Raw genomic sequence first — 18,457 nt, 5'->3', positions numbered from 1 at the left:
AGTTAAAAAAATAAAATTAAGTTTTTAAATTATGCCAACAAATATTTGCAATGTTTATGCTACGAGTAAAATTAAAGGGTTTAAAATAAAAAAAAGACAAATACTTGAGTTTAACAAATTACAAAGGGGATGGAAATACTTTAAATAAGAGAATATGGAAGTCAACGCATTTACATGGCTTATGACCTGTCATTGGCTGGTTTAAGTGGTCACTTTACACACTGTGTAAAATTCACTATTTTGCCTATGTTTGAACGTCCATATTTCTTCAATTCTTCCATCTGTTGATTTTCGTGAAGTTAAAGAGCTGAAACCTTTATTGTTGTGAAGAGATTCATCATACTGAATTATAATATAATAATATATAATAATATAAGTTTCATTACAATATTTGAGTTTGTCCAAATGTTCATAGACAAAAGACTGGATTTCACCCCCATCTGGTCCAATAAGAAGTTTAAAAATTGAAAAATTGTTTTCAGGCGTTGCCTAGTATGTGAAATAATTCAGTCAGATGAATCTTTATATAATAGTTATCATATTTGTTTATCATGCGTCCGAAGACAGCAGGTAAAACTGAGCTTTAAAATTTTTGTGTATGGTTCTAGTTCCCATAGTAAGCAATTTATCAGCAAAAAAAATCTAAAGGCCAATGGTGCTACGATCCAGGGGGAAAATACGGGAATACATTTGAATAAAGAAAAGCGATATTATGCAAATAAAATAAAATACACTGTGCACAAACTATTGTAACGTTTCAAAAGGTTCATTATACCCATACGAAGTTCAATGTAAATGCGTTTAAAATTGATTTAATTTAATAAAATATTGATTTTGGAATGATTTTTGTTATTTTTATTTTATTTATTTATTTTTTGCACCACAACAGGTCCGGAGGCCCAATTACAGTGGTGAATTACATCACGGAACCCAGGCTTGAGAAAAATTACATTTTATTTTTGTGTTCTCTTTTTCTTATTTTACATAAAAATACTAATGGCATCCTTGGCGAAAAGAAATACAGTTTTGTGTGTGAAATAGAACCAGAGTCCTGGACGAGTGTTTTTGACTCGAAGGCTTCTTTATTACTTACGTAAGTGCCGATCCACAAAAGTAATAACATATTGTAGCGATTAAAACGATAACGCTGATTTTGTTGGGAATCGAACCGGGGATATATTGCATGGTAGCTTGACGCAAATCACTACGCCACAAGACAAAAAAACTTACATTCTACGTGCTTATTATTAAATCATTCTTCGACCCACTGTGTCTTCCAGTATGTAGGAGTAAAAAGACTCGTACATGTATTTATTTTTTAATTTATATTCAAACATGTGTAAGAAGGAATACGTAATTTATTAATCTTGATGATGTGGGAAGATGTTTCTTGTTATTAACGTAATAAGAAGTAATTTTGAGAGTGAATACATAGCATAAAAAGATTTTGAATAGAACAGGTTCAACATTTCATTTATGTCCTGGAAGAGAATTCGAGCGGACTTAAGTCCGATTCGTACTAAAGTTGTTGGCGAGTGCGCTTACTATGCTTGAGTCTAGTCTTAGTCTTTTTAATTCCACAAATGTTTAAGGGACAACGCTCATTCCTCAGAACGTAATTTCAAACTATCGTTGTATGAAGCATAATCTCTATTTAATTATATCTCAGTGAGTGCTATAGCTGGCAACAATATGTACTTCTTAAAATTTATTTAACAAATATTCCGACGTTGCTGATATTTTTCACTTAAAGTATAGCTTATATAAATTAACTATATTTAATCATTACAAAGATGATGAACGGTAATTTACATTTTTTAGATTATAGTGCTTTCTATGTTTACTTTTGTATGGGTACTATTGTGTACCATATTTACGTGTATACTTATTATTTAAATTACATCAATTTTCATTATTATTACAATTTTTTTAATGAATTTTTTTTTGACACAAAATAATTTCATTGTATTTAATATACTTATATTTTGTACCTTTTAAAGAAAAATATTTATAAATTATTTTCCTTTTAAAATTTTATTTGTACACATTGTTTAATTTTTTTCATATCTAAATATGTTTTTTATACAAAACTGCTGTGTTATACATATAGTATTTATATATATTTTTTTTTTTATTTTTTTTTTATTATATTGAAAACATATTATACATAATTATATACAATATTCCCAAGGAGTTTTTTAAAAAAAAACTCATTTAGGGACATACAGATAATAATTTTTTTAGAGACGTTTTTAAATTTTAAACTATAATATTATTTAACAAAAGCAGAAAAATTGAAATTATGATATACTACAAATTAAAAAGGGTATGAAAAATACTTGAAAATAACAGAATAAACAGAATACTAGGCATGGAAATAAATTCAAAATAATGTTTACATTATGCAATCTGGGAAAGAAAATTGAAAAAGTTTAAAAATTACATGGATGTATATATAAATACTGAACTAGTACAAAATAAAATCATTTTTTTTAATTAACAAAATATGCGCACACCCAATACAGGTTAATTTTTTTTATCAAAAACGTTGAAAAAATTGAAATTATGTATACAAGCCAAAAAAAGTATATAAAAAGAAAAAAACACAAATAACATTTAAATAGTATTAAAAATTACATATACAAGCAAAAAACGGTGAAATATTAAAAGGTATATGTTCAAGATGCGCATTCTCTATAAACTAACATTATTTATTCAAAGTACTTCTGGAAAAAATAATTCTTCAATTCGCACGTCCTGTTTCTATATTTTGAAATAGGTACTTTAAATTTTTGTGGCAATTTATTAAATTCCTTGAAACCTATGTATTGTAAAGATTTAGTACCAAACTTCGTAGACTTCACAGATCCAATATATATATTGTTTTTTGATCGAGCACTGTACCGATGGATGTCTCCAATGAAAGCTGGCTTTATGTTACTGTGCATTGAGTCGAGAGTAGTATTAATGATAGTGTCAGTTATCTCGAAATAGGAAAGCATGCTAAAAGGCATGATTTTTGTTTCAAAATAAATGTCCCTTACATGAGTATCATACGGTAGGTGAAACACATTTCTGATCGCTCTATTCTGAATAATCTGCACCTCAGAAATTTTGCTCTTAGTTGCAAAACCCCAAACACAGCATAGGTATGATAAATGCGAATGGACCATAGAAAAATAGATTGCTCGAAGCAGCGAGACTGGAAGCATTCTCTGAAATCTGTACAGTATTCCAGCTACAGGGACAATCTTTCCTTTCACGCGCTCAACATGTTCATTCCAAGTAAGCTGCGAGTCCACTAACAGTCCCAAGTACTTAGTGCTATTTTTTTTCTCCAGACGATCAACACCAATAAAAACATCAATAGATTCATTACTCTTGTTTCCAAATAGAAGGTAGTGAGTCTTTTTTGCATTCAAGCTCAATTTATTTAAACGCAGCCATTCCGCCAGATGTAAAACGTCACTTTCAACCATCTTCTGTAAATCTTGTTTGTTTTTAGTGTGATATAAAATAGTCGTATCATCTGCATAAAGCTGTATTCCTCCTTTGATGCCCCATTTTGTCACATCGTTGATGTATATAAGAAATAGCAACGGACCGAGTATAGACCCTTGAGGTACCCCGCAGGTGATTTTACCAGAATTGCTAAACTTACCTCCAACTTCCACCAAAGATGATCTGTTTGAAAGATAGTCTTTAAAAATTTCTAAACGTATTCCAGTTACACCAATATACTGAAGTTTTTCGATCAAAATGCTGTGGTCCACAGTGTCAAAAGCCTTTTTTAGGTCTATGAAAACACCAGCAGTATAATCACCTTGGTCTAAATGTTTCTGTATCGTAGAAATAAAGTCAAAGGATGCGTTTTTTGTACTTAAATTCTTCCTGAAGCCATATTGTAATGGAGTCAGTAATAAAATAATACTTTTAAATTCAATTTTTAAGTTTTTCACATCACACAATTGAAATGTTTATTTTATTTTTAATATGTATCTTTTTAAGGTAAATACTACATTACTGCGTGCCGTGTATGTTAATAAATAAATAAATATTGCATTTATTTAATAAACAAAAATAATTAGGAGACCATATTATTGAAGCAAACTACGAACAAATGATTTATACAATGTAATTGCATAATGATGAGACGAGTTGTCAACATAGCACTTTCATATAATATATTTTAACAATAATATTTGAAGTGAGCATTATTCTTAATCTTACCGGTGTAGATAAATAATATACACTCGAGTAAAACTACTGTCTTAGCATTGCCGTAAGCACGTAAGATATTGATTAAGTACATTATCGGTATCAAAATAAAAGCAATTAACAATTGTTAGGCACTTAGAAGTTGCAAATAATATAAAAGTAAATATAATTATAAACAGTTATAAAAATAAAGTTTATAGAAACGAGATAAATTTAAATTCAAAGAATAAGAAAAGAAAAAAGTTATATAAAAATAATGTAAAAGGTACAAAAATATAATAATGAACATACAAATACATACATAATTACTGACATTTATCTAAGTATACTGTTTAAAAAAAATACTTTTAAGTTTTGTTTTTACCATCGTGGGACAAAAGACAATATGGTTAGTTATGTCATTAAAATTTTTAATAGGATTTAAGTTGAGGGTATTAAATAGGTTTTATTTCCTGTCAACAGCAACACACGCCTGACCGGAAGTTCCGGTGCACGTGGTATTCTTAATGGTAAATTAATGTATCAACTTGTGGGGGGACCCTTATATTAACTATAAACATCTGATTTAGTATTATAAACCCAATTCATTTTGTTAACATATTACAACAGAGATGAAGAACATTTAAGAGAAGGTAATATTGAACATCTAAATTCCTTCAATTCTTTCATCTGTTGATGTTTGTAAAGGGTTTGTGAAAGTTACACTTCACAATCATCAACAGATGAAAGAATTGAAGGAAAATAGATGTTTAAATATGGGCAGAATGGTGAATGTTACACAGTGTGTAAAGTGGCCACTGAAACCAGCCATTGACAGGTCATAAGCCCTGTAGATGCCAAGACTTCTATATTACCTTTTCATAAATGTTCTTCATCTCTGTTGTAATATGTTAATATAAACAGCTCCCCAGGGAGTTGAATCCAGTCCTTGTCTACAAAAAATTGGACAAACTCAAAATATAGTCAATGCATTTTGAATAATTATGTGCAGATAAAATGTAATTTATTTTATTTCAATATTCCATCAACAAAAAACACAAGGGTACAAAACACAGTTCTTTTTTTTTCAAATAACGTTTTTCATAAAAAAAAAATTAAAAAAAAAAAAATTCAAAATCGCAAGTACATTTTTTGTATAAAATAAAATCACAAAGACTTAAACATGAGCCATTCGGTTTTTTTACTTGTATTTCTTCCAGTATTTTAAAATTTAGGATAATTTACAAAGCGTCATTTTTGTGAGAAATCACCTCAAGGGCGCTGAACAATAAGCATCCCAACATGCCTTGCAGCTACAGAGCGCATGGGCGGTTGGTATTCTAGTTCCCCAGATCCATTAAGGTTACATTTAATAAATACGTAAGAGCTAGTTGACAGCACGTCATGCAGCTACATAGCGCACGGGTGTTTAAAAATCTAGCCCCCATTTGCACTGCACAAAAAAATTAGTAAGACGTGTTTTAATTTATAAATAATTGTTTACAAATATAGTCTACATTACATGTACTGCAGATACGGAGCGTATGGAAGTTAAACATCTTGCAGCTTCAAAGCGCATCAACGAGTGAAATCCCAGCAACAAAAAAATGATTTTAAAAAGTAAACAACAAAAAATACAACGATAATACATCTGCAAAGAACAAGTAAGTTTGGCAAGTTTAGTGAACATGCGTCTACCTGCATTAGTTTTTATCTGCTTATTCGGGGCGCATTGCTGTCTTCATAATTTAGTCCCGTTACGCTAGTCTTTTTGATTTCTTATTAAGATTACACAAGTTTGTTTCAACAAAACATTCATAAATATTATTTTAAAACTATATTACGTATTTTTTTTTCCGTTATCAATATTAAAAATACTTTGAAAAAAACATTATTAAACAACTAAAACTATTTTTTAATCTTTGCTGTCTTCTTGCTCTTAGCCGTATAACAAAGTGCATAAGGCACTGTACTTATATTATTAATTTTGATAAATATTAGTACATATTTCTATAAAACCACTTATCTACCGACTTTTCCATGTCTATCGGTTTCGAGACGTACCCGTCTCTTCATTAGGATGCTTAAAATAAAATAACATATAATATAATTTAATATTTTATACATGTAAGTACAGTATATAATAAGTGCATGTAATATAATATTTTAATAAATACAAAAATAAAAACCAACGTGCTGATAGAACACGTGTAATTAGAAACTAACACCGACTTGCACTGATTATAATATTATATACAAATATTTAAGGAAATCGAGTGGAGGTTAATCCATCTCGTAGTGCACTGGTTAGTGCGTTTGCTTACCATATGTGAGGTCTTGGATTCTTCTTCTGAAATGATTTACGTAAAATGCTTATTTTAAAAAGTGTTTCATAATTTCTGAACCGGTCTGGAGCGCAAGATTTATTACTTTGATTTCATGTATATTCAAAATGCTATTTTATTTTAAAGTCTGTTTGAAATTTCTAATGATCTTTACATAAGTAAAAGGTACGCGAGACAGGAATTAGATTGTGTCCGCAACTATAAAGGGGTAGTTCCGCTTGGAAGCTTTTCACCCCTTAGAAAAACTATCCCTTGGTTACTCAACATTGTCCACGCTAATGAAAACGATCTCTAAAGGTGCAGTATTCTGTATTCTACATATTCTGCGGTCGTTAAGTATAATAAAAAGGTTTTATAGTATACGGGTCTTTTTTTACGTAGGTAGCCAAATAAGGCTTAGTTTTCCAATGCCAAAATCTAAAAAATTATTCATTAAACGGACTGTATTTTAGACTGCTTTTATATTTATATCACTCTCATATTCATGATTATTTTTTAAGTTTGATAGAGCCATTTGCATCACAGTAAATAAGCGCCGAATTTATGTAAATTTCGGGAAAGCGGATTATTTTATTTGACTTTTTTCATGTAATTTATATTCTTTTTGTCGAAAAGGTAACAATGATTTATTGACTTACATACATTGATTAAATGTTTCATTGATACAAATTTTTTTTATAGTGTATTTCTTACTGGTAAATTCTGTGCTGAGGAATACATTATACTAGTTTTTTTTTTACACGGGCAGTTAGAATATCCAGAATCTACTTGTATTTATAGTTGACGTTTAAGTTGGAAATAATTTTATAGTCAATTTGAATGAAATAATATAGAATCCGATATTATGGAACGTCTTGCAGCTACAAAGCGCATTGAAAAATGAAATTCTAGAATTTTTTAAAAGTTTATAAGAAAAACACAAAAATTATCAATTTGGCAAGACTCGTTCATGATACAAAGGCATAACAAGTTTTTAAAACTAAACAAATAGGGCATTCTCAGTTTTAATGTTGCAAATAGAGCATTCTCAGTTTTAATGGCCTCCGTGGTGTAGTGGTCAAGCCGCTTGACTCACACATAGAAGGTTCGGGTTCGATCTTTGGTGAGAACACGGTGATTTTTCTCAAGCCTGGATGTTCTGTGATGTAATTTACTGTGATTGGGCCTCCTGGCCTGTTGTGCTGCAAAAAAAGCAGGTTTTATTCAATTCATTTAAAGGAGATATACGAGGACTCGCCTACAGTTTGTATTGAATGCCGCAGCAAGATTTATTTTTAGAATCTCTAAGTAAAGTCATATCACTCCACTACTTCGGGAATCGCACTGGCTGCGTTTTCCACAGGGGGTGGAATACAAACTCTGTTAGCTTATGTATAAGTCACTGCACAACTTTGCTCCAGAATATCTAAGGGAAATTTGCATTCCAGATGAACTAGCTGACAGACGTCTTACGCTTAGATCAGCTACATCTGCGTCGAAGGGAAAAGTTATTGTACCTCTACGCAAGCAGCGCTCTAAATTCGGCGAACGCGCATATGCGGTCGGCATGGAATGCTCTCGCAGCAGAGTTCCGAAACTGTGAGAGTGAAGTGATGTTTCGAAAGAAACTTGTTCTTTAAATCATTTAAATAATTCTTAGCATGTGGTGACAAATTACATTATTTTTTCTCAAATTAAAAAGCAAAAAATAAATTTAGATCTTTATATAATCACTTTGTAAAGCGCCCTTGAGGTATTATAGTATGAAAATAGCGCTATATAAGTTATCCATTAAAATAATAATAATAATAAAGAACATTTTACTAACGGAACATGGAAGTCTTAAAATTATCGGGGATAATGATCTGTGATCTGTAATTGCAATGGTCAGTTTATTTAATATTTGTTCGTACTATGTAATTTTAACCATTCTGCATTTTGGCTATATTTTGACTCGTTATCTCCAAATATTTATAAGTAACAGTTATATTGTATTACAAGTCTAAACATTGATCCAGAGTTCACACCACTACACTAAATAACAATAAGATGTAAAAACGGAACCAATTGTATATATATTTTAATAGGTGAGGTTTTAAAACGCTGTAATCCGTGTCTTTCATGTCATATTTTAATAAAATAAGCAACTAATAAAACTGATCGAAAAAACAAACAAGAAAAGAATAAACTCAACTAGAATATAGATTTAAATGTCTTAATAAATTCATTGTTTAAAAAATACAAGAAGTCAAGTCTAGACCAAAAAAAACTAAACATTTTACTCTAGCAGTCTTCAATACATTAAAAAGAAAAATGACTTTATAAACATTTTTAAATTATCACAAATATTTATGTCTTCACAATAGTAGTAAAAATTCATACGTAAAATAATAATATTTTGTCACGAAATGAAATTTCCACAGTAGAGAGAACTTTTATTTGTTGTTTTAACGAACATCTCAAGTTGTCTATTAAATATTTATGTCTGTGCATGTTGATGCCGTTTTGGCATGTTTTCTATTTTCAATTAAGCTCCTTAGTATGAAGAAAGTTCTATGAAAAGCTCGTAAAATGATTTTCCAGCAGGTCTTTGGTACACTTTGAAGCAGGGCTGTCATGTGTTATTTAATTGACTTAAAAAAATACTTATTTGAGTTTCATAAATTAGCTTCTTGTGTATTAAAAAAAACGTTTATGTAAATTTTATAATCATGTAATATACTTACACGACGATCGTGCTAATCCACACAAAGTTAAATATGTTGATAAGAAAAAGAAAAAAGAGAAAAATGCTAAGAAAAATATCGGTCAACAATATTGTTAGTGCTGAAGATGTAATCTATCGCCCTGTTATTATACGAAACATATGTGTACGCATAATATATGGGCTAGATAAAATACTATTTATGAAATTTTGGTACGTTTGATTTATTTATATAATTATCGAACAAAACTATGTTTAGGTATATGAATATGGAAGTTTTACAGGTATATCGTTTTAATAAGACAAAATGAAAAACGCGTAATGGGTAAAATTACGAAAAGAACAACGTAAATGTTGCTTTTTGATAATTTGCCTAAATATAAAAATTTTGGCGACCATTTTACACGAGTCGAAAATAACTTACTATTAGAAAACGGAAATCAAGTTGGGGTAGAGTGGGGTTCGAACCTAGGATCTCTGATCCGTGAGTCCGTGACACTTGCTACAGCACCGCAACCAGATTTAATTGAATTTTTTATATCAAATAATTTAAAAATTCAAGCTTTAGTGATTTTTATACATGGTTAAATAACCAAGTATAAATATCACTAATGCCTAAATAGGCATCTTTTTTAATCGATATACTGTTAATATATTCACGTACTTATGCAGAAAGAAGCAAGCCATATAAAATCTAAACTGAGATAATGGCACTTTTTTTTTTTTTTGCACCACAACAGGCCAGGAGGCCCAATTACAGTGGTGAATTACATCACAGAACACCCAGGCTTGGGAAAAATCACATTATTTTTTGAGTTCTTACCGGGAATCGAACCCGGAACCTTCCATGTGTGAGTCAAGCGTCTTGACCACTACACCACGGAGGCCACCACTTTTGTGAAAAGCGTGAATAATCAAATCTACCCAACAGTTGGAATGTTTTATACAAATGTTAAATAGTGCATACATTCGTTTTCATGTATTACTTGTTGTATATTTTCTGACGTTTTCCCTAACAAAAAGAAAATAAAATATTTTTAATACGAAATGGTTAAATGAACGTTGTTGTGCAGAAAGCAGCCCATAATTTTGGAAATATGATATATTGGTGTTATCGGGTGCAGCAAGGTAAATTTTTTGGATGAAGCGACCTGGCTGTTTTTGGCTAAAGAGCCAGGCCGCTTTCATACAAAAAACTGTTATATTCACCTTTTGAAAATACTGTTGATTACAAAAACAATATTTCTCAATTTTCAGAAAACACCCACAGCACTAGAATTTTTTAACGGTATATATAGATAATGACGGGAAGGCAATGGAAATATGCAAAAAAAACCTGCAGTGTTGATTTAACGGAATGATGAAGATGTTCAGTGGCTTAAAAAAATAAAATGTTAATAGTCTATTAAACCAAGCCAAAATTAAAACATATATATGTTTATGTATGAATGTATCTATCGTATTATCAGCGCTACTATTTTGCATAAATTTTGTGATTTTGAAATTATTCCCCCTGTTACGTCACTAGCTCTCTTCGGTGAGTTCTGCTGATTATTGGGTTGGCTTCCTGTAAACAGGAAGTCTATCACAACACTCTATGATCCAGAAGTGACGCCATTCAAAGTAGTTCATTTTTATTAAATTCATTATGAAAGTCCGCTGTGCAATTTAATACTCTAACCTTTTTTTAAAATTATTATTTTTTTATTTATTTATGTATTCAAAATAATGTACAAAATTAAACAAAATCTAGATCGCGCCAAAATAATAATAAATGAAAGTTTATCGGCGCATTTCTAATTCAATTTTTTTAATTTTTTTAAAGTAAATTTTCACAAAATATCAAGTACACAACAACAAACAACAACAAAAAATCACTGTAAAAATTAAACAACACAAATATATTTGAACTGGATAAACACAATTTTGCACCTTGAAATTTCGATTCTTGATGAGGAAATCCTTCAATCGTTTGCTTCTTTGCTGCAAACTGGTAGAGTTCTCTGCATCGACAGGAAGCTTATAAAATAGCTTTGGTACAATATATTCTGTTGTCCTGCTTTCATAGAAGTTTTGTGCTCTAGACTCTACCAGTTTCATGGCTGTTATCGATCGGATTATAAAGTATATTAGGAAATATTTGCCGTGCGCAAGAAAATATTTCTCACATCCGATTTCCCGTAGTACTGAACATCCTCATTTATTGAAACGTGCATTTATGAAATTAAAAACGCATTGTGGATTTCTTTAATAATTAATCAAAACGAGTTACTGAGTAAATCTAAATGAATATGATATTTTTGACGAGGCAATCTATTCTAATTCTCTATTTTTGCATATTTGAATTGTTAACAAAATTATTTTAGCTTTGAAAATTAGATATACTGTTTTTTTAAAGTATTCACGGATTACGGTGCTCATAAATAACGAAATACCAATCGTTTATAAGTTTACAGAATAAGCGATTGAACCCTTCTGTCAAATCAATTGGGCATTAGTTTGGCTAACTGGTAATCGGTAATTGGTAAATGGTGGCTGGTAACCCTACATGGGTAACAGTAGGGTAATGGTAACTGTAACACGGGTATATCAGGCAATCGCGTGCCACTCAGCTCCGGTAAGCAGTTAACACGTGGGCAGGTAATCGAAAGTGAGCCACGATCATTCTTCGTCAAGTCTTTCCTGTCAATCTACTTGCTACGCAACTTGACCGTGGCTATTTCAAAGCCATTTTTAGTTTGAAAGCATCATGCGAGCAGGGATTAGTTACAATATACGGCCTACTGTACACGATATAGATTTTAGGACATAAATTGGACTATCCGTACAGTGGGAACCTTCGATAACTAGAATGAGTAGTGAAATAGAATATTTCAGAAAGTTCAAGTGGCTAGAAGTAATACTATTTTTCGACTATCAAATTAATATTTCGTAATGCGAAATTCCGTTTTCTTTTTTGCAATATTAAACATGTTAATCTTTAAGAAATTAGGCATCGAACCAGAGTCCTAGATCATTATATCCCATATCTCTTATGTTTTTTTAGGAACAAGCGGCGTACCCCAAGGATCGCACTTAGGACCTATTTTATTTTTAATCTATATAAATGATATAATTGATACTTTTTTCTGATGACCTCAAACTTTATAGAGTTGTTAATAATACTGATTATTGCAAATACCCTGCAGATGAATCTCAGCAGAATTCACGAGTGGTGCAATAAAAATAATCTGTTTCTCAATACAGATAAATGCCAGGTTACTTCTTTATAAAAGTAAAAAACCTTTCATTTTCAACTATTTGTTGAACCACGCAATAACTGAAAAAGTTGATTTCATTAGGAATCTTGGCGTAATTTTTGATGATAAACATACATTTATTAAACATATTGACAAGATTTTATGTGAGGCGCTAAGTATGTTGGGTTTTATAGGGTTACTAGCAAATTTAAAAATATCACATTTATCAAGTCACTTTATTGCTCCCTGGTTAGAAGTCATTTAGAATATATTTCTCCAGTCTGTTCGCCCTATTATAGTGTACATTCTGATTCACTCGAATGCGTCCAGATGAAATTTCTAAAATATATATTAATTTTAAACTACATATTCCAGCTGCTTTATGTAATTATTTAATTGAATTGAATTTTTATTTTTATTTATTAAGGAAAAACAACAGTTGTTATATAATCAATTGTTATCTTCAGCAAACATTTTTTAACTTTCCGACAGACGAACCCTTACTGACCTAATATTACTTTATAAAGTGATCGATTCATTCATTGACTGTCCAAATTTGCTGGAGTTGGTGTGTTTCCGTGTACCTGGTCGACATACCCGCCACAGATCTCATTTTTTTCTTCAAGATCTAGGACCAACTATCATATGCACTCGTCTATCTCTAGGCTCCACAGATATGGTATTTAGTTTTAGGACAAGGCTGATATATTTGGTTCTGGACTTGATAATTATAAAACGAGTCTGATTTTTTTTTCTCGCAATTTAATTCTTAAACATTTTTTTATGTTTAAAATTCTTTTTCTTTTTCATATTTATGTATATATTTCGTTAATACTTTTGGTTGCTTATGTGTATTTACCTACTTGTTCCTGTTGTTAAAGTTAAGCAATTTTATCAGTTTTTGTTATGTATTTATATATTTATGTTCATATGTATTTTTTAAATATTTACGTTCAATATATGTTTAAAGCAATATATGCCATTTAGGTATAAATAATTAAATTTCATAATGTAAAATTCCGTTTCCTTTTTTGTAATGTTAAGCATATTAATTTTTAAGAAATTAAGTGTCGAGCCGGAGTCGTAGGTATCATAGATCATTTAGCAAAATTAAAATGGCAGTGGGCAGGACATTTGGTGAAACAAAATGATGACAGATAGACCAAGAATAATAATGTTGAAACCATGAGCAAACAAAAGTGGGGTTGGAAGGCCACGAAATAGATGGGTCGACGAAATTGCCGAGATAGCTGGTAGAACAAGGATGAAAAAAGGAGAGAAACGAGTGGAAACGTTTGGAAGAGGTCTTTATCTAGCAGTGGAAGGGAAGGTTAGAAGTAGGAAGAAGAAATAATGCAACTTATTCATTTTGAATTCTACAATTCCTTTTTAAAATTGATAATGTGTTTCGTCTGTTTCAATACAAATATTTCCATACTATGAACCTAACTAAATTTGGTTCGATTAGTATCTGGGTACAATAAATATTTGAAAAATATGAATTACAAGAATTTAGGTTTTAATCTTTGTTAATCTCAAGGGATGGAATTATTGATAAAACCCGTGTGAAACTTGGGAAAAAACAAATACAGATACGATAATGTAACAAAATAGCAAGTTAGATTTAATAATATTATTTTCAAAATACCATTTCGGTGCCATTCAGAACCACTTTTTAACAAATTAAAAGTGTTGAATGTGAGACAGTTATTTATAATGACCCTGATAAAAGATGTTTTTGATAAGAAACCTCAACTAGTCAAAATACACTCCAAAAAAACCAGAGCCGTAACTCAAGGTAGCCTCGTGGTTCCTCAAATGAAGACAATTTTTTCCCAAAGACACTCAAATTTTATAGGACCTCGATGGTATAATAAGCTACCTCAAGAAATGACTCATTCTTGCAAAAATAAATTCCTAGCTGAAGTTAAAAAGTGGCTCCTCAGAATCGAAGAATGAGATGAGGATGAGGTTCTAATAATTAATATTTAATGCTGCCTTCAATCTTCAATATTCAATGTTTATTTTTCATTCATTTGATTCATACATTATTTTAATATCTGTTATTTTCTTTACAGAGGTTTTTAGTTTTTGAAATTCGAACTGTTAGTTGCCAATTTAAAAAAAATTAAAAATATTTTAATATTAATTTATTTACTTTTTTGTCATATTATGTTCGTTTACTTTTTATTTTATTTTGTTTTATAAGAGATTATGTTTCCTTCAAATTTTTAAACTTGTTCATAATTGTTTTTAGTGTTTTTTTTTTGTTATTTCTTTATTTTTATCACAATGTCGTACTCAATTGTTATTATAATATATCATAGTATGAATATATATTTTAAATGTAGCTTTAAAACAGGAATTTTTGTATCTAGTGAAGCTGCTAGGATTATTTTCTTGCAATTTAATTCGATGTCAAATATTTGATTTGTTTTATTTTGTATTGCATGTATTTCCTTGTATTTTTTGCCAATAAACCCCGTATTTTGGCACTGAACCCGAATATATTTAGGTTTGATGCAGTATGTAACTGCAAACCATTTTTAAGTTTCCCCCAAACAAACAATAATCAAACTTATCTATCATTCTATTTCTAGTCTGACATAGTCCACCAGTCCGTATACGAGTTGGTCCACTCCGAGGACAGGGAAGAACTTCAGCGTCAGCTCATGTGGAACTCCTTCCTTCCATCAGACAGACAAGCTGCCTCTCTGGCTGAGGCCCTCAGGCCAGAATACTGCCAACTCCTGGAGAGGTCCTTTACCGTCCGCTTCCGATGCCTGCTGGACAACACTTCTGGTTTTCTGGTAAGTAAAAAACATTTGATCTTATCAAAATAGACGTAGTAAACAGATCTCAATTCATAAAAATATAAAAATCAGTGCCAAAATCCAGAGAGAAAAAAAGGGAATACGTTTGTATGAAGGAAAATCAGACCAGAGTGTAAAATATAATATCTGTACCTCAGAGGCAGACGGATGCAAATCCAGAATTTGATGAAGTGACATTTCGATTTTCGTATCCAGTTTATAAGCATATCCTTTGATTTCAAAGAAATGCAAGTCTTATAATAAACGAACCAGTGTATTTATATCTATAAATTATTAGATATCAATTAGATAAAGTAAATTCTTTTGGCTCTTTTCGAACATTTGACGTTTGGATTTGCATCCGTCTGCCCCTGAGGACAGATATTTTAGTCCAGAAACATTTAAGTATTGACCAAACTAGAAATAAAATCAGTACACAAGTAACAAAACACAAAAAATATCAATTTGAATATATTTGGTAAGTCTGTAATAATAATTATTTTGTTTTCCTTTTACAGAGGTTGGATATTAGAGGACGCGTCAAGGTACTCCACGGACAGAATAGAAAAACCGAGGAGCCTCCTTTAGCTTTGTTTGCCATCTGCACTCCTTTTGGTCCACCGTCTCTGTTGGAGATACCACAAAAAGAAGTTATGTTTAAGAGCAAGCACAAACTCGATCTTGCTTTAGTGTCGATGGATCAAAGGTAAGTTCTATCAAGCCACAAAACGTCACTTATTTTCGCAATCATCTAAGATTCATTAATTAGTGTGCCTGAGTGCCATGATTGAATGATTATTTCTAGTTTTGTCGGTCGATTTATGGTATATGCCGCTTTTTCCTTTAAGTAGTATTTAGTTGGACCACGTTATCAATTTTCACGAAACTAATTGTATGGGGTATTTAGTGTTAAGTCATTCTTTTGACGTTCCCCATCCTATGAAGGAGTGATATTTCAATAATGTCTAGAATTGTTTCATATTTTGATTGATTGCAGATTAGATAGAGGTAAAATAATTAATCATTCCATACATGCTGGTGGTTTTAATTATGCATTTATAGCTCCAACTTTTATTTTGTAGAATAATGTTTTTAATATATTATAAATAAAACACATTGCATATATACATACAACACACGGGCTTAACATAAGTTATAACACAACTATTTCCAAGTTTTCTAAACTGCCCATCATCAGATGTAAATATCAACTGGGTTGCAGGGGCGAAGCGTCCATATAAGCGATTATGCACGGCTTACCATTATATTTTACCATCGATAAAAATGTTATATAGTAGTCATATTAACGGGAAAATAAATAAAATAATTGTTATTCATTATAAATTACCATCACCGTTTATATCTCGGCCTCTGGTCAGCGCATTTGGTTACCATGCAAGAGGTCTTGGGTTCGATTCCCGGCATGGTTGATATGAAATATGATTTATATAGTAGAATATGATAGAATATTTCATAGTCCCTGGACTGGTACCTGAGGCGTAAGATTGATAACCTTACCTTCATGTAACAAAAATGATAGAGATACGCTGTGATTGGTGTACCAATTCAGTGCCCTATGCACCATTCGGCGCAGATAGGGAATGATGATGATAATGTTTATATCTTCCCCTAAAAATAAATATAAATATAGATAAATCCCGCCCAGTGCCCAGCCCGTTCCTAGTAAACGAAGAAATTAGCAAATAACTTCAGCTTATTTCTTTGCAAAACGGTATGCTGTATTTAATTCTTAAAAACAGTTGCTGTTATTTCCTTCTTAAGTAATAAACATAATAAACACATATTATTTGAAGATTGTTCATTTTCAACTATTTTTCTTTGATACAGTTTACATAATATGTCATAGGACATGTGGCGCTCGACGCGGCCCTTTTTTTTTTTTTTTCTTTGAACATTTTTGTTAGCTTACCTTGTAAAAAAATCACTGTTTGCACTGCTGATGATAGGTAATTCAGATTACCTGAAACTGGTTGTGTTAAAACTAATATTACACTCGTGTGTGGTATATATACATACGTTACAAATTTCTTATTCACAGTGTGTGTTTATGTTATTTCAGGGGAAAGTTGCTTCTTGGTTATTCGGATTCAGAACTAGCTAACATGGGTGGTTATGACATGGTGCATTATGAGACTTGCGTATGTGCAAGTGCTCACCAAGAATGTAAGTATTGACCGACCATTTTATTTCATATTTAATTTCGACTTTTGGACACAAAAAATGAAAGATTTGACATCGGACTACATTGTGATTTTTCTTTTTAGTATTGAAAACTGGCGCTTCCGGCATGATTGCATATCGCTTCCAGACCAAAGAGGGCCATGGCAGTGGTTACAGACTTCTTCCAGGCTCGTTTATAAAACTCAAAACCAGACTTTGTTATTAGTACGCATAGACCTCTTATGTAAGTTTAATTTGTTCATGATTATTATATTTACTTTTGTAATATAATGTATTTATTCAGACAGTTGTGCATAGCAATTACAATACACGTTTTTTTATTAATTCATACTTTCTCTGACATTCGAGCTATCTATGTTTGTATGTATATGCATATTTGTTTTTAACACTTGTGTGGCTGTGATGTCACACTAGTCGACATACGATACAAGACTTGATATATCTCTCTTTTTTTTTTAATGATGAAATTGTATTTTTTGTGATTTTCAAATTGCCATTTTTACACCGATTTGGAAAGTAAATTTTATACAACTATCCTGGATTTTCATACAAAAAAATATTTAACCGTGCTACCCGAAGAATGATGTCCGCAAATACAGCAATACATCTGTATTAGAGAGAGCACGAACATAGAATACATAGCAAGGAAGACAGAGATGCTGTTCTGTAGCCGGTGTTATGTGAAACAAATTCAGTCAATGTTGTCAGTGATGGGGGACACACGCGTGAACTATGAGCGACGAATTTACGCTTTTTTTGTTGCTATAACAGGGTTAAATTATAAGATTATTTTTATAAATTATGGAAAGTCTGTGTCAACATATTTTATTTCAAATGTCTGAGCTTTCGATAATCCGCCTTTTGCTTTCGGTAACACGATGTTACATCACCGTGCGCAAAGCAATTATTAAATACAGTCTTTTAAATGTTAAGGAAACCATCGCCCATCACGAAACGATGCGATAGACCCAAGCATTA

At 31.2% G+C, this 18,457-nt stretch overlaps 1 protein-coding gene across 1 annotated transcript in view; it reads left to right on the top strand.

Moving 5' to 3' along the window:
• The window catches only part of LOC148277079 (aryl hydrocarbon receptor-like), a gene marked incomplete at its 3' end in the record, with an annotated part of 321,131 nt that extends 303,429 nt beyond the window's left edge, over positions 1-17,702 (top strand). Inside the window, 6 exon segments of the mRNA XM_088233353.1 lie at positions 15,065-15,274; positions 15,796-15,983; positions 17,358-17,461; positions 17,563-17,613; positions 17,616-17,654; positions 17,657-17,702. Coding sequence (XP_088089479.1) covers positions 15,065-15,274; positions 15,796-15,983; positions 17,358-17,461; positions 17,563-17,613; positions 17,616-17,654; positions 17,657-17,702 — 638 coding nt within the window.
• Positions 17,703-18,457: the final 755 nt, after the last annotated feature.

This window comes from Micrasema longulum, unplaced genomic scaffold, assembly GCF_059751315.1.
Source record: "Micrasema longulum isolate JH-2025_06_02 unplaced genomic scaffold, ASM5975131v1 h1tg001085l, whole genome shotgun sequence".
NCBI lineage: Eukaryota > Metazoa > Arthropoda > Insecta > Trichoptera > Brachycentridae > Micrasema > Micrasema longulum.
Note: the sequence above shows the minus strand (reverse complement) of the source record. Positions and strands in the feature narration are given on the sequence as shown.